The following is an 18,020-nucleotide window of genomic DNA, read 5'->3' on the forward strand; positions in this document are numbered from 1 at the left end:
ATAAAAAATAATAAAAATTGAATATGAAATGCAGTAATTAAATATAGAGATTAATTTCTATACACCGACGGTGTAAAAAGTTTTACACCATCATTCAATCACAACCTTCCATTTCCAATTTTTAGATATTCTTAAATTCAAAATTAATTGTAAGCTAACAAAATGGAGGATGTGATTGAATGATGGTGTAAAATTTATTTACACCGCCGTCGGTACATAGAAATTAATCTCTTAAATATAAATAAAGTCCCAACTCCCAATAGTGTAACTTGAAAATCCAAATATTTTCCCTGAAAAGTGAAAGTGCAACAACCAATTACTCCTCAAAGTGGAATAGTACTCTGCAGTCTGCATTTGTTGTCTGTGTAGAAATTTTGCAGAAACAACAATTTAGTAAAGTGATGAAGCCCCTTGTGCAGCGTTTGTCACTGGTTATTTTCATTCCTCTGCTTCTCTCCCTCTTGTTTGTGGTGCTTTTACCAAAGAAAACTGCGATGTCAACAACAACCCGTGAGGTATTTGGAGTGAAGATACAGAAGAACCCACCTGAATCCAAACTCACTGAGCTTGGAGTCTCAACTTGGTCCAAGTAACTTCCTTTTTCTCTTCACATTTCTTTCACAAACATCTTCATGCTGTTAAATTTTTCACTGCTTCTAAATTCTAATGATGTGTTTCCTTCAAAGTTTCAAACTTTTCTGCAAAACAAATTTTGGGTCTTGGTCAACTTCACTTGACATCCTATTTCAGAAGTTGTTGTAGGGGTAGTAGCATTTTGTTTCCTTTTCTTGGGTGTTGGGGAAGGGGGTACTATTTACTTGTGTTGTATTGCTTGCTATTGAACTCATCAACCTGCAGTATCAACAGTCTTGGGAGGTTTATCTTGTATTTCAGTTGGCTGGCCATTTTTTGGTTCAGTTGTTATAATGATATTCTATATTAGAAGGTGTTGATGAAACACAAAAAATCTCATGCTGTTATTGACTATTTTTTCCCTCTGCTATTTTATTTGAGTAGGTTGTTGAGTTCCCCTTCAAAATTCCCCTCTATTTGATTCTTGGTGATGTTTTCACTTCAAGTCAATTTTGAGGGTGAAAATGTGATGAATGTTATTTATGTCATAAAGACAATTAATTTATACCATCAGCCAACAGAAGATGAGATGAAAATGAAGCAAGTGTATGTTTTTAAATTTTCACATATATTAGTCAATTTAAAGACAGGAGCCTAGTCATTTATTAACAGGAATGCAATTGCAAATTTTTAGCATTAATGGAAAACCTCACAAACACTTTGCAGTTGAATTTTTGTAAGGAGTTATTTTCTTTTCACAGCTTGAAAATTTTGCGACAGCATGACGAAATGGCTTGCACATATTAAACATGCCTAACCTGCGTTGGGATGAAAGTCTTTACCCCTGAAATGCTTACCTGGTGAATGAAACACTTCTTATAGATAAAGATGAAAGTCGTTCTCATTTCACTCAACTGTTATCCAAAGACTCAGTTAATCATGCTTAACCTGCATTTGTTTGTGCAGGTTTACAAATTATATCTTCACTTGGTTTTGTTTCATTTTACGCGCTTTGATTCTAACCTATATTTATCTTTGTTACTATCATAAGTTGCTTTGACACATGGGCCTAAACATTCAACAGGTGGGAAGGAGGTCCTACCAAAATTCCATGGTCCTTTAAAGAAGAAGAAACTATGTATCTACTGGAGGGAAAAGTGAAGGTTACTGTTGACGGGACTGAAGGGTCCTTTGAAATTGGAGCTGGTGACTTAGCTGTCTTCCCAAAAGGAATGAACATTACTTGGGAAGTTATTGAAGCTGTGAAAAAGCACTATAGCTTGAAAAAATAGCATATGCCTGTAGTCCTTTTAATTTCTGTGGCCTAATGATGCCCTGCATGAACTTGATGAAGTAATCATCACTGACTATGATAGTTTGGTTGTTAGTTTCTACCGGATTAATGCACATAAGCCTTCGCATCCAGTTGAAGTAATTCTATTGGAAGTAATATTTGATAACTATGTTTAATATGTTTATGGATGGAGCAAATTCTCACCTTTTCATCACATGCTTCTTTTTATTATATACACTCTAGCTGGTTGATACTTGGATTGATTTTTGCAGATTCCTTTTCCATGAGGAGAGGAGATTTTGCAGATAGATTCATTTGAATTGTTTGTTGCAATTGATATATTGCTATTTCACCATTTTAGTTGGATTTTCTCAACGCCAACAGAAAATTGTTTGCTTAGTCAAGTGTATATATCAAGAGGTAGTCTCATCTCTCACATGCATGAAAGAGCGAGAGATATGAGTTCCAAAAGAGGACAGGGTATGAATAATAAAGCTAGACTTTAATGGAGGTTCCCTGTGTTAGGGTGAACTTGGAAATCCAAAACCAGCATATTTCACACCCTTCTTTCATTTTATTTTTGAAAGTTTACAGTCTCCTTTCATTAGAAATGAAAATGTTACACTTTATATGTTGAGAGATATTAGTTAAAGAGAAGCGATGCATAGAAAAGAAGAAGAGGAAGAAAAGGAAAAAGAGGGGATTGAGAAGTGTGTTAGGGTTTATATTGCGAATAATTATTACAATAGAAAACGAAGGAACAAATATAAATAAACAACAAGTAAAATATTGTACAAATCAGGGTTGTCAATAGCGAGCACTTGCGGAGCGTGGCGGATCAGGGGTCGGCCGCGACGCTGGAGGCCATAGCGGAGCGGAAATCGCGTAGCGGTCACGATTGCGGCCAAAATTGCGTCCGGAACGACGCGAGGAAGAAAGAGGGACAAAAACCCTACTTTCCAGGTGCGAAAACCCCAAAATGCCCCTAGATTTAAACATTAGGTTAAACTTTTTAAGGACATTTTGAGGTTTTCATATCTTTAATGAAACACAGTGTTCCACGTGAAGGATAAAAACCCTAGTGTTCAGGACGAACACCCCAAAATGCCCCCAAATTTAAACATTATTTCAAACTTTTTAAGGGCATTCTGGTGTTTTCACGTGTTTAATTGCACTTTGTTTTGACCTTCTTCAACCTTGCCTCTGTGTTCTCCTCCTCTGTTTTTCCCGATAAAGCAAAGATCTACTCATTCTTCCTCCTCCTTCCAGCCTCCTTCTTCCTTCTTCCTCCCCTTCCTCCTTTTTCAGCGTAGCGGCCATAGCGCTATTGCGGTTTTTGAGCTTGCCGCTACGCGACGCTATCCACCATTAACAACACTGGTACAAATAATAAAATAAAGCTATATAATCTAATATCCCTTCAAACTCACATTTGTATTACAGGAAATCTTAATCTAATTGACTGGGTAGCAAGTGTAGCTTACCCACTACTATAATCCTGATGCTATTTTCTAGTGTTTCCATCACTTCAACGTGCAACTCACATCTAGCCTAAATCTTATTTGATACGTTGTATAGTATAATGTCTGATAATATCATGTTTGACTATATTAACCTAAATAGTATTAAGTTTGTTAAAAATTTCACAATCAAAAAAAAAAGTTTGTTAAAAATTTAATACTATACAATGTTTGGTTATACACTGTATAACTTATTATTTCGTTTAAATTGATATAATCATATGCTTAATGAAATATTGAATAATGATAAATAGTATAAAATGAGGATGGTGCCAGTAGAAGGTGAAGATGGTGATGGCAGCTGAGATGGCGCTGCGGTGGCGGTAATGGTAGTGGTGGTGGTTGTGACGGTGGTTGTAGGTGTAGCTTAAATATTTTATCATTTTAATGTATAAGAGTGGATTGATGAAGAAACTTATGCAATACTATCTCCGTTCCTTATTTTTTTTTAGAAAGCAAAATATAATATATATAAATAATGGGGAGATAGAACATACAACCAACTTCAAAGAGATCAAAGGCCATCAAACCCAGAGGTAACCTAAAAATAAGCAAACCAACCAGCAAGAAAACCCGAGAGCCAACCCAAAAGAGACCGAGGACCAACACCCAAAGCAAAAGACAAGGGAAAAGACAACAAAAATGCCTCAAATAGTCAAATCAAAGAGAAAAACCCAAAAAGCCTCTAACCAAGCAAAATCGGAGACAACACCCGATAATCAAGAACCCGACCTCAACACATAGCATAAAGAATAAGTTATGGCCTTCTCCTTGCATTGGTTTGGGCCGCAATTTGGTTGATGGAAAAAGCATCTGTACAATCATAAACCATCCTCAAGCGCTTCCCCATCAAAAGCGCACTTTGCGCCTAGTCATAACACTCATAGGCCCTGAAAGCTCTGCCGGCAAAAGCATAAGTTATCTCCCTTCAGATCCAATATCTACGTCTGGAGCCTCCTCGAAAGCAGCGTCACAAGAATCCCCAGCAAGATCTTTCTTCTTTCTACCGCTCGGTATAACTTTCCTGGGTCTACCCCTCTCCCTTTTGACAACCTCTACACATTCGCGCGGTTTAGTAATAACACATGGAATCGCAGAAGCGCCAAGTCCATCCATAAACCCAAGATCCCCACAAGTCCCCAAATCAAGAGAGGAAGGTTCAGCATTAGACAACCCCCCACCGATAGAGCTCAGGTTCAAAGTAGAGATAACTTGGAAAAAGAAAATCATCGCTCTCCCCAAACTCCATCACCTTATCATCTACCACCTTAGAATCCAAGGCAACAATCTGTAGAAAAAGAGCTGAAACCGGGATCCTATGCTCCATACCACAAAACCTAGAAATGGCATCAAACAAACCATCCTCAATAGGATCACAAAATGCCTTATGCTGCAGAACAGGTCCTCCAATCAAAACCTCACGCCACGATCTAGAAGTAGAGACAAACCTCTCCTTTAATGATTGCCACACTCGAGGTGAATCATTGACCTTCATCTTCATGTCCTTTTCTCCTATCAACTTTGAAGCCTTCATCAACTCCGCAGAATCAAACCCAAAACTAGGGGAAACCGAGCTAGATTGACAGATAGTGATGATGATAATGAAGATGATGAGGTAGCAAAGTGTGCTTTCATGGCCTCACATGTACATTTTGAATCTCTTGAGGATGCATTTTGCTGTATTTGAGCTCCCTTGCCTATATAAGGAACTCTCCTCCTCGTTTGAAAGACATCAAGTTTCCTACTCATAAAAAATATAAGTGTGTTTTAACAGTGTCTTTCTAAACTCTTTCCCTTTCTTTCTGAAAACCTAACTCTTACTAGTATGACATAGATCCTTAAGACCAAGAGAAGATAACTCTTAGAGATATAAAGTATACTCTACACTTGCCTCTTCATGAGGATTTGGTGTACCAAAAATATATCCCACCAAAGCTCCATTGCTAAGGTCGGTCCTCTTTATGATATGAATGATAAATCAAAGGCTTAATTGCACTTTTGGTCCCCCAACTTTGGCCTTCCTGCGAAAATCGTCCCAAACTTCAAGATTAGCAAAATCGACCCTGAAGTTTACACCCGGTTGCAAAATTGGTCTTCCGTTAAATTTCGTCTAAAATCTAACTGAAAATGATGGCATGGCATTTCTAAATTAATTTTAACTGAAAAAAAAAATAATTTTTTTAATGAAATAACATTTAGTCAGTTGCATTTTTAGTCCCCACTCTATAATCACCACTCCTCCTCCCCTCCTCATTCCTCACTTTTTCAGTCTTCATCAATATAAACCCAGAAAATTTGTAACTACTAAAATTAAAATAATCCTCATCTCCATTTTCATCAATTATTGTTCATCTTCATCAATACATGCATTTGGTTCCAACATCATCCCAACCACTTTCGTACCCAAATCCAAACACCACGAGACCAAGCATCAAGGTACAGAGAGTATAAATCCATTATAGAACTTGAGCACTTAATTATTTAGGAGGACAGAATAGACTACAAATCCAAAGGATGTCATATTGCCATGTATCAAATCCAAAGTTGCACAATTATACCAATATATATCAACTAAATGAATGAATTCAAAACAAACAACCAATATGAGAGACTACCAGTTGTTTCTAGTTTGAAATTGAAGCTCTGAGAATGGACAAAATTGGAACATTGTTGAGCTTAGTCAAACTATGAATCTGACGTTGAAGCTTGATATGAATGGAGCTTTCTTTCACGCCCAAATCGTAACCCATAACCACCGCCGCTGCCACCCTCAAATCACGACGACCCCCAAATCTTGACCCAAAACCTCCACCGTCCCACCCCTTAATCACAACCCACAACCTCCATTGCCCCCACCTCGAAATCGCAACCCAACAAACCCACACTGACCCACCACCACCAACAAACCCAGAACAAAGGTAGAAGAGGAGCGTAGAAGGGAGAACGTTGTTGAGAGATTGATGCATCCAGATCTGGCCCCGATTTTTGAATCTCTCAGGTTTGTTCCTCTTCTCTCAAATCTCTCTGGCCAATCTATTCGATTTGCATCATGGTGGCTGGTTCGGACTAGGACTTTGATTTAGCTGGTTGGTGAAGGTGTTGATTTGGAAGTAGAACAGAAAGCCTGATTGATGACAGGGTGTGAAGGGGTTGGATATCTTCGGATTTTGAAGAAAGAAATGTAAAAAGTGAGGTTTGAACGAGAAGAATTATGATTATGGAGAAAAAGATAATTATTGAATGAACTTTTTTTTTTGAAAGCTTGTGATTTCTGGATGATGAAGAATGCTTAAAGAAAGGGATGAAGATGATGAAGTTCATAGGTTTTTTATTTTATTTTTTACCCAGAAAACGTTAAAATAATTATTTTCTCAATTTTTTTTCTTTATTTTTTAATTCATTTTTAACGGAATATTCTGTTAGATTTTAGACGGAATTTAACAGAAGACCAATTTTACAACCGAGTGTAAACTTCAGGGTCGTTTTTTGCTAATTTTGAAGTTTGGGGACGATTTTCACAGGAAGGCCAAAGTTGGGGGACTAAAAGTGCAATTAAGCCTAAATCAAATATAGAAACATTGATTTGAGAAAGTAGGTCAATGACAATGTCTTCCAAAAAGCTCATCTTGTGAACTATTTGATCATTATTATATGGATAAGAAGGGGCTCCCGGTCAGCTATAGTAATATGACTCCTTTATTAAAAGCAAACCTTATGCGACATTGATTTATGTTTTCCTCTACTATTAAGGAAACAGCAATGGCACACTAACACGTTTACATCCAAAATGGAAAAAGACTCACTCACACCTCCACCTCCGCCTATAGATAAAATCAAGGGTAATGATATATACACACCTCTTTTTTTATACACTTTATTTCCACCTATTTTTATTTTTATTTCTCTCCTCTTATCATCTATCACATCTTATACTTTCTCACTCTTACTTTTTCTTTTCTTCTTATCTCTCTCTTTCTCCACCTCATTCCACCTCATTTTGAGGTGTGAATAAATAATTATTGATAAAATCAACGAGATTTGGTTTCACAACTGGGCCCCAACTGGGCATACAACCAATTATCCATCTTTCTTTTTTGAATCCGGGTTTTACACTTGGAAACAGCATGTGTGCAAGTTACACCAGTTATTAGAAAAGTTGGGTATACTTACCAGGTTATGCAGACGTCAGCAATAGGATAGCATGCCATAAAGGAAAAAAAAAGGATAATGTTTCATCCACACCGAGAGGTGGAGAGGTAGAATAGTGAGAGAGATAGGAAGAAAAGAAAAAATAAGAGAGAAAAAATATGAAATGTGATAGATGATAAGATGAGAAAGATAGAAATAAAAAGAGATGAAAATGAAGTGTTTAAAAAATGGAGTGTGTATATATCATTACTCGAAAAAAAAAAAGATAGTGGGAAGAGGAAGGAATTCGCAAGATGAAATTAATCAGTTGGTGCCTTCAGAAATTGATCTTAAATCTCAGTAGGACATTCCAGTTACAAGAGAAAATTTGGCTTCAGTAAGACTTGCTAAAAAACAATTGAAATTCTGTATAATGTGCTGCCTAAATTAGCATTGCTACACTACACCTTTCTTTTTCTTTTTCTTTTTCTTTTTTTCCTTTTCTTATTCCTTCCTATCCAGTGAACTTAGACCAGAAGCTATGCTGTTATACAAGGGATAATTACAGCAACTTTTTTAATGCTATCTTTACAAATAACAATGACACTGAAAAATTATACACTGAACATGGTGAAATATAATATTACATGCTCATGGCTCTTGATGAAAGATCTGAATCCACCTCTTGTGAGTCTGATTCAGCTACATCTACATTTACCTGCAAAAGATTAAGCAAATTTGGTCAAAACTACATCCTCACATACCCCATAACTGCTGCTAATGAAGGATAACATCTAGAGTAGGGAATCTTCTATAAGAAAAGTCTACAAGTTAACTTGGAAATTTGACAGGATTTCATTAATAATCAAAACCCAAACACAAATTTTATGCATTAACCAGCACACATATAGATGTAAGAGTGTACCACTGAATCCTTCATCTTAGCTAGATACTGCTCCAAAGCACCATCTCCGCGAAGAATTTTCCCTCCACATCCAGGGGCATTTAGTGATCCTACTGACTCTTCATCAACAACAACTGCATCAACCCGGTCACTTCCGGTCTTAATATCTGGAATCTGGTCCACATAAGCATTGTATGTATTAGTACAAAACAGAGACTGATACAGTTTGTGAACTTGAAGATAGCCAGATATTGTAAAAATAAACTGTTCATACCTCAAACATGGATTCAGTTAAAATGCTTTCAATTAGGGCTCTTAAACCCCTGGCACCAGTATTTTTGGCCATTGCTTTCTCCGCTATAAGTCTTAGAGCTTTCTCTGTGAAGTGTAGTTTTACCTGAAGTGTAGGTGTAAAGTTTCAGACTAATAGATCTCTCTTTCTCCACTCTACCAGCTACTCACTTGCACTTAACAGGATAATTTAAATTATTTGCATAAAAGCAAAAACAAGTTGACCAGTAACCAGCTTTGACCAGGCACGCATGTGCGCGCCCACACACACACACACAGAAGAGAGCTGCTTACATTATTCATACTAAATAATTTCTTGTACTGCTTGCCAAGAGCATTCTTTGGTTCTGTGAGGACCTGTAAACCCAACAATTTTTTCATTCTCATATGTTGTATATGATATATCTGCTCAAAATCTATAGTAGGTCATAACAATAACTCTTCCTCAAGCAAGGATAAAATCAAGTATTCCACATTACAGCATTTCTAAACCAGCATATACATGTTGCAAGCAGCACATAAGATAAACCTGAGATGATATTCTAGAAGCCACCCACACTAAGCTTCAAAAAAGACTTGATGGCTGAAAAATTAGTGTCTACGTATTAAGCAATCAATATCGAAAAGGGATTCCTCTCTTGGAATCTTTTTTACTTTCCAAAATGCTCAATACTCATTCTCACAATAACAGAAAAGAGAGAACCAAATCGTCAATATAAATTAAAACAAAAAGACACACCATTTACAACTACCCTACTTTTGAGGAAGTTTTCATATTTTTTAATAAAGGGTAGAGCAACCCTCAATTCTTGAGCTAGCTTTTGTGGTTGAGTAAGGTCTCCCAAATTCTAATAAATAATAAATAATTTCAAACTAAAATCAGTTTACATTCATTTTTAAGATTTGAAAAAATTATAATTATCTGAATAAAATTTCAAATTTAGTTTTCTTGTTGCTTTCCGTAAACTAAACAGGAACCATGTGCATGCACATGCCAATCGGTCATATTTTCTTTTCTTTATCAATTTTATTATTAACTTTGTTATGAACAAAACAAAGTACATTATTATTAAACTCAAAATACAGTGGTCAAACTAGCATTTAACTCTTTAAAATCTATAAATATTAAGTATATAACAAAAGCCTTGATACAGTAAGAAAACAATGGAGATTTAATGCCTTCAGGAGGCTAAAAGACCATCATGATTCATGTCTTCATATGCAGGAAGCATCAGAAGTGCCAGAACAAGATCATCATCCGAGAGCATGCATGCAAAATCATGAAACACTAAACTGCTTTGAGAAATATAAACAATGTCGCAATACCTGCATAAGTTGGTCTTCTGTTAAAGCTGACAAGCTAACTAAGATGGGGAATCGTCCAATAAACTCTGGTATGAGGCCATATGCAATTAGATCAGCACTTTCCACCTGAAAATTATTTATGCAACATTTAAGGCTCATCTGGAAAGTTTTAGGCTATTATAATGCATTAACTCTTTTGCGCCCTTTTGTGGTGTTGGAGGGCTTGTTTAAAGTACACCTAGTACCGCAGTAGCTTAAGTCCTTATTAAAGATGTGTAAAGTAGTTGTTGTTTTTCATTTGGACACAATTATGGAAAAAAACACACTTTATTTTACGACAGTTATAATTTCAGCTTTTTCCAAAAAGGTACCCAGGAACTTTTCCGAATAATCACCAATTTTCTTCAAAACTTAGAGAAGTGCACAAGAATATTGTAAAAGTGTTTTTAAAATAAAATGCTGTCACAAATATGCTCTTACTAGCTTCAATTGCTTAAAGTATATATTACCTACTTTGATTTACATTTATGAAGAAAAAAAGATGGAACAAAATTTCAGATAATAAGAGCCAATTCTCACCGTTTCAAGTAAAGATGATGTTACTGCAGAATCTACTATTCTACCAGTTCTCATGTTGGCACGAACTGGTGCTCCAAAACCAATAGAAGAATCCTGTCGTCTGGATTATTTGATAGATAATGTAAGTTAACCAATACTACATAGAAAACAAGACGTATGTAAAGCATCTATGACCTATGAACAAATATTTTTGCAAGACCAAGACAAAAATGATTTACCTCTCTGAAATGGTTTTTTCAAGATCAATAAATGCTCCACCGCATATAAAAAGAATATTCTTTGTGTCCATCTGCATTTTATGGAAAATGAATGGAAGATTGTTGAAAAATTAATACTTCGAAGTTAACTAGACTTATATTTATGTACCAATCACTCGATGACTGAAGCTACCCACATTGATAGGACTATTGAGAAATGCTTTGAAGGGATAAACATCAATTATGAAAGAAACTATCTATTTTGCATTTTCTCCCATCTAGTTCCTCCCAACTATCAAGAGCTTCTTATGCAAGTGTGTGCATTAATGTATCAACCAATTAGGTAACTGAACTATCCCCTTTTTTTCATTCTTTCCCAAATAAGAATAAAATTTTAAAAGAATCAAACAGAAAACAAAGATTTCAGGAGTCTGAAGTCTAAACAGTAGCAAACAAGAACATGGTGAGAGGATTTGTCTAATAACATCATAGTACATACATATATAAAATGAAAAAGAATGCCGAACTGTTAATGCTATTCTTTCCAAAACAACATACCTGAATGTTTTCTCCCCGTGGATGTTTCCTGGCTCCTTTCTCTGGAACATTTACTATCTAGACAAGAAAAAATATTCCAAGTTTATGATACTGTAAGAATGGCACTAACCAGTTTAGCGCTCATCTCATTAAAAACATCCAGCACAAATAATCAATGAATTTGTAAAAATGTGAAAATATTCCAATAAACACAAGAAATATTACAAAAAATTTATTGAATCTGGATCGAGAGAAATTATATTTTTGTTGCAAACTAGAGTATAAAAAAATCTATTACATTGAATATTAAAAAAAGTGGCCAAAACAGACTTCCCAAAATATGCTCAAGAGTTTAGAATCATTGAAGCAAATAAAACTAACCATAACAGATCATGGAGTAAATTTTTCTCAACTCAAATAATTCAAGTTCCAGTATTTTTTCTTTTCATTTATTGTCATCATTATTACTATTATAGTTATCATTTTTTGTTTTCGCTACGGAATGTCTAGGTAAATCTTCCCACCTTGTACTATGATTTCACCATGATAATTCAAAGTTTGTTTAATACTGCAGCAGATGCTTTTGTGGTGATTTTAAATGACATACACATTTTGCCAAATGAGCTCTCTACAAGGGACTAACTAACTGGCGAAAAATACAAATTTTCCCCAGAAAAAAATCTAGAATATCAAGGAGTCTGTTAAGGACCCAATTGCAAGGTGTGGGACTTGAGTCGCACATTGGAAGTATGGGATTCTAATGTGGGGTTTATAAGGCTTTTGGCTCTCCAATTATAACAGCTAGTTTTTGTGCTATGGTTCTCCTACGGTTCTTATCAATTGGTATCAGAGTCTTCTACCATGTCTCTCAGCTGCAAACGAGCGGCGCGGGTGGTGACACCGGCATTGCAGTGTTCGCCCGAGTCAAAGGGCTAGTGCAAAGCCAGCCTGCATGGGCGCCGGGCTTGCGGAGCATGGGGGATGTTAGGGACACAATTGCAAGGTATGGGATTCTAAGGTGGGGTTTATAAGGCCTTGGGCTCTCCAACTACAAGAGCTAGCTTTTGTAGTGTGGTTCTCCATTCTCCCAAGGTTCTTATCAGTATCTCTCTTTTCCCAAACAGCAGTTCAAAAGGAATTACGTTACTGCTAGTTTGAGTTACTTGGGCTGATGAGATACTGACCACATCATTTCTTTATGCAGAATACACAAGTACACTACAAGGAACAGATGAAACATGTTTGCTCTTACTATATACGACCAATGCCATTGTGCCAACTCAACTCTTCCAAACTACCTCATGTTTCAACTACTTAGTCATCAATGCCCAAGAATTATACAGCATAGCAGCACCCTCTCATTGAAGAATTTGTCCCTTGAATCTTGAAATTCAAAACCCACTAAGCAAAAAAATATAATGTATCTGTATTCTATATTTTCTTAATCTAATTTAAATATTAATGCTATTTTCTATCAGTAAATCATCAATTAAATACCTAAGAGTCACCCATATAATGGAAAAGAACCTCAAGATGCAATTTCTATGAGAAACTAGGCGAACATATTGCTAGTCAAAATGTAGATTTTAGCTGCAGTACAAACTATATGTCTTTGTTAAGGTCATGGATGTATGGAGCTGCTAATGGGGAAAATGTAGAAACTAAACAATCAGTTCCGTTTTAAGACAATTTATTAAAAAGCAGATAAATCCAATTGCGGTCTGGAATTCCTTTACTTACAGTTCCTTCCAGCATTTTTAATAATGCCTGCTGAACACCCTCGCCAGAAACATCCCTGCTGATATTTAAGCTCTCAGCCTGTAAAATATACCATAAGATTTAAAATCTATAGTGGAAGACAAATTACAAACTTTTCAAATCAAATTAGCAAAAGACCTTCTTATAAATCTATAGTGGAAGAGAAATTACAAACTTATCAAATCAAATTAGCAAATGACCTTCTTAGTTATCTTGTCAACTTCATCAATGTAAATTATTCCTTGTTGAGCTGCTGCAACATTGAAATCTGCTGCCTATATGGAATAAGTAATCAGCATTATGGAAGGTACAACTTCAAAAAATGAGATGAAAGAACAATCTAAGAAAAGAGAACATGCAGAGGAAGTCAAAGGGGCCTTTTTATTTCTATAAACCAAAATTAACTGATTTCTATAATTGTATTGTGTGGTTACATGAAAGAAGGGTAGTTCAAATATTTGTTATTACTCCATAAAAGGAATAAATGTCGGAAGGCTTTATATATTTATATAAAAAAATTATGTTTATTCGTTAAATTCAGTTTTTAAAAGAATAGACTAATTCAAGGTCTACACTCTCCACAGCTTTACAGTAAGAAGATTTTTATTATGCACAAGCAAATTTATTCATTTTAATTTCTCATTGTTGTGACTTGAACTGAACAGAATGCTCATCCATAAAAAATACCAACAAAAAGAGAATAACTTCACCTTAACAAGTACCACACAAGATAGGCAACTTAGATCATTTATGAGGAGCACATGAAACGTAAAATGAAAAAAAGAAAAAAAAAAAACAATGAGAATATTTAACCAATTAGCATTTTTCTAACTTGCGAACCAGTTAATTGATATTGATAATTGAATGAGCAGAAAGAAATTGACGAACTAATGATGGAACATGCTAAAAAAATCCTGCCTCCAGCTAATATGGGCGGTCCATTACTATTTTCAATAAAGTTTTCTAAAGCATGAAAGATTTCGTGAAAGTAACAAGCTCTATTCTAAGAACTTCTATTCATCATGAACTGAGATAAATTGAAGTCTGGATAACAAACTAAACAAAAACTAAGATAAAATTCTAGGATACTGAAAATTCATACATAGCCTCATTCGTAGATAAGAAATCATTTGATAACTTATTCAAACATCATAATTATACAGAAAAATGTACATACCGCTAGTAGTTTATGTAGTATCGATTCAACATCCTCTCCAACATAACCGGCCTGAAAATTAGAACATTGCTTTAAGGTCAATAACAGCAAACTTTTGTCCCAGGACAATATAAGACAGCTAAGAAACCAAATGAGAAACAGTAACTACTACTGAATGCCAAGAGTTTCATTTGAAAGTAAAATTGATTACATTCAGCACAATATACCAAATATGTTCTTTATCACTATCGCAAGTAAAAGTTTCAGATCTTAGGCACATGAAAATGGATATTTCAGTATCATTAACTTGTTTATGCTGATTTCTCGGTTTTTCAAATTCTAATATTATCTCATCAATGAAAGCTTGCTTTACCTGTGTTAAGGTTGTTGCATCAGCAATGACAAACGGAACATTGACAAATCGAGCTAGTGTTTTTGCCAGTAATGTCTTCCCTATATAATGAAAGTTAGATTAGCATACCAGGAATGACATATTTCAGATACTAATGTGCAAGGACAAAGCAATGTGAATGAGATTAATTCTGATTGAGGAATACTAGCAGCACACTTTTGGACACTATTTTTATGATTGGTCAAATTTTAAACAAATCAACCAGCTTTGCCTAGTAAGTTGATCACTTTAAAAAAGGGTTGAATTTTTTTCAGAATAGACCAATTATAAAGTGTGTTAAATAGTGTGTCCAAAAGAGTGTGTTGACAAGTCATTTGACAAGAAAAATTGAAAAAATACGCTATAATGAATGCCATACCTGACCCTGTTGGACCGATCAAGAGAACGTTACTCTTTTCTAGCTCCACATTTTCGTCATCATCTAATGCTTGTGAAGTTCCTGCATCTGCGACTGACCTAGTATGGAGATCCACCAATTCAACCACAGCAAATAGATGATGTAAAAGAACAAACTACTGAGTTTGACATTTTGTAAATTCCCCATACATTTATCATAACATATTGGATGGTTACACAAACGAAGAAAACTACATAAAGAAGGGGAAGTATGGAGATCAGAAGCATTGATTATGATCCCACTAAGAATCGCAAATTAAGAGAATGAAAGGGGCAGAAAAAGAACTAACCCTTTCGGTAAAGTTGCATGGTATATTCTTTTATAATGGTTATAAACAGCTACAGAAAGCACCTTCAACAGAAACATAAACCATTAATGAGGTTCAATCAAAGGCCATAAGTTAGAACAATTCATTTACAGTAGGTGAAGAAAAATGAAAGGAATCAACAATACAATAATGAATCTAGACATGACACATACATTCTGCATCTAAATAATTTTCTTTCTATCCTTATTTTGCTTCCCAAATTATCCACAATAGGAGAATGGACACATAATTGCACATCAAAATTAAGCATAAAAACAAAAACTGGATCAAAAGTGTGCATCAATCTTCAAATGAGAACTCAGGAAAACAGGGGATACCTTCTTGGCTCTGTCTTGGCCAATAACAAACTTGTCAAGACCTTTGCAGATCTCCTTTGGTGATGGCAAATCCTTCCCCAAATTAGACCCTCCCCACGTCGTCTTCTCTCCAATGCCCCCACCTCCACCCCCTGAACCGCGTTCCCGCGGCCCCGAAGCGCGGATAACATTAATATCCGGTGCAAAAGGAGGGCCTGGAGGAGTATGCACAGCCAGACCATTCCCATTCTTACCATCACCTGGTGGAGGCCATGTCTCAGGTGGCTCCCCACCATGATTACCATTAGCACCTCCATTCTTCAAAGTGTCCCAAAATGACACTTCAAGCCAATTACTAGCAAGTCCCCTAAGACCAGCATCCTCTCCAACATGACCATTCTTACTACTAGCACCACCACCACTTTCTTTCCCACCACCTCTCCCAATCCTCCTTGACTTTCCATTGGGATTGCCAATAACACTATTGTAACTACCATTGTTAGTACTGACTCTACCAATCTCCACAAAGGTACCTTGCAAAGGTGTAGTATTGTTAGGCCTGAAGTAATAAGCAGTGTTGCAACTTGGACACAGATTCACCGCTTGATAACCACCACCTTCTCCTCCTCCACCACCACCACCACCACCAGAAGAACCAGAATTGGAACCACAATCAGAATCACTGGTAGCAGGAAAATGGCGATTGGAGAAAATAAGGTTCATGTCCTTGGTACAACGTGGGCAATTCGCCTCAGCCCGAATCTTCCGGGTCGTGTTATGGGTACTACCGTCATCGGAGCCACCGCGGTCCCACTTGTACCGCTCCTGAACGCCAACCAGCGACTCACGGCGGCGATGTGCGCCGCCGGAGACGATGAAGTGATTCAGATGGGTCGAGATTGGTCGAACCCTGTTGAACCCGGTTCGACCGGAAAGTGACGTGATTTCGTTCACGTTTCTCCATCTAGAGAAGATTCGATACATGGATGATGTGAAGAATTTTGATTTGGAAGAAAAATGGATTGATCGAGTGAGAATTGAGGAAGAAGTTTGGATCTGAATTAAGCGTGGTTTGCGTGAATTTATTATGAGTTGTGTGAGTGGGAAGGAAGTGAAAGAGAGGGAGAAAATGAAGGGAAAATTGGATTGGAGGGGAGAAGATTGAGGAGTAAGATAAAGTTTAAGAGTGTTTATCGGAGAAAGAAAGAAAGCTGCGAAACGCAAAGACACATACATACGAAATGCACACACAACACTTGTCCCTTTCTGTTTCTGTTTCTGTTTCTGTTTCTCTCTCTATGATGGTGGTGGTGTGGTGTGTTGTGTGCGTGGTGGGTGAAGATAATGCGTGAAAAACTGAAAATGTGATGCAGTTAACCAGTTACTGTTTGTGTGTGGTTTGGCAGTTTTTGGGGTTCTATTTTTCCCTGTATGAGAAATGTGTACACCAAAAAAAAAATGTATAAATTAAAAAATGTGCACCGCTAAGGATGATAATTATTTCAGATCTAGTGGTACTCATGGTAATTATCCATAATAGGGTCAGGGATTAATAAAAGAAATTCGGCATGTACTGAAATTAATTTGGTCTGATATTATATCTCAAAAGCAAAGTGTTTTTTGCCCATGGTAGTCTAATCAATGGTAATTGCTTTTGAATGTTTTATTTTATGAAGAAAAATAAATGGTACAATGTCTCTCAAATTACATATGTTTAAAGCCTATTATTACAGAGAGTTGAGTGACCCTTTTTACAAAGTGTGCTAGTTTTTACGGGTTTCTTTAGTGTTGGGTATCACTTATAATGAGTTGTGTTTCATTTGTTAGGTTTTCGATTATGTTGAATGGTAACCCTCAATCTTCTTTTTCACCTCAAAGGGTTTAGTTTATGACAAAGGGATCCTTATTCCCATATTTATTGATTTTATATGGGGAAGTTTTCTCACCTCTGTTTCATCAAGTTGGGTATCACTCATAATGAGTTGTGTTTTATCTCCTGTTATTTCACATATATTATTTGCAGATGACGATATAATTTTCGCTAGAGCAGATTCTGAGGAGGCCGAAGTTGTTAAGAAGGTTATGAGCTCCTATGAACGAGCTTCGGGTCAAGTGATCAACCTGGATAAGTTTATGCTTAATGCACCAGAAATGTACCTAATCAACTATTTGATGAGCTGAAAATGCTTCTGAATGTAAAGTTCGTAGAAAGCTTTAAGCCCTTAACAAATATCTAGGACTTTTTACTCTTATTGGTAAGTCAAAGATCCAAATGTTTAGCTTTGTTAATGAAAGTGTGTTGAAAAAAACTTGAAGGGTGGAAAGAAATCTTTCTATCCTGGGTA

The 18,020-nt window shown here is 36.2% G+C and overlaps 2 protein-coding genes across 2 annotated transcripts; one reads left to right on the plus strand and one right to left on the minus strand.

The window, feature by feature from the left end:
* The first annotated feature begins 267 nt into the window (after positions 1 to 267).
* Positions 268 to 2,081, plus strand: LOC130738476 (uncharacterized). The gene is made up of 2 exons (XM_057590461.1): positions 268 to 589; positions 1,658 to 2,081. The coding sequence occupies exons 1-2, from the start codon at positions 402 to 404 to the stop codon at positions 1,863 to 1,865; spliced, it is 396 nt and encodes a 131-aa protein (XP_057446444.1). The 5' UTR covers positions 268 to 401; the 3' UTR covers positions 1,866 to 2,081.
* A 5,749-nt stretch (positions 2,082 to 7,830) lies between these two features.
* On the minus strand, positions 7,831 to 17,021 carry LOC130738477 (CLP protease regulatory subunit CLPX3, mitochondrial-like). The gene is made up of 15 exons (XM_057590462.1): positions 15,697 to 17,021; positions 15,341 to 15,402; positions 15,013 to 15,110; positions 14,616 to 14,695; positions 14,264 to 14,314; positions 13,287 to 13,361; positions 13,069 to 13,146; positions 11,350 to 11,406; positions 10,813 to 10,883; positions 10,595 to 10,694; positions 10,037 to 10,141; positions 9,005 to 9,067; positions 8,694 to 8,816; positions 8,441 to 8,593; positions 7,831 to 8,233 (listed from the first exon to the last, which is right to left on the minus strand). The coding sequence occupies exons 1-15, from the start codon at positions 16,909 to 16,911 to the stop codon at positions 8,159 to 8,161; spliced, it is 2,406 nt and encodes an 801-aa protein (XP_057446445.1). The 5' UTR covers positions 16,912 to 17,021; the 3' UTR covers positions 7,831 to 8,158.
* Positions 17,022 to 18,020: the final 999 nt, after the last annotated feature.

Source organism: Lotus japonicus, chromosome 2, assembly GCF_012489685.1.
Source record: "Lotus japonicus ecotype B-129 chromosome 2, LjGifu_v1.2".
Lineage (NCBI taxonomy): Eukaryota > Viridiplantae > Streptophyta > Magnoliopsida > Fabales > Fabaceae > Lotus > Lotus japonicus.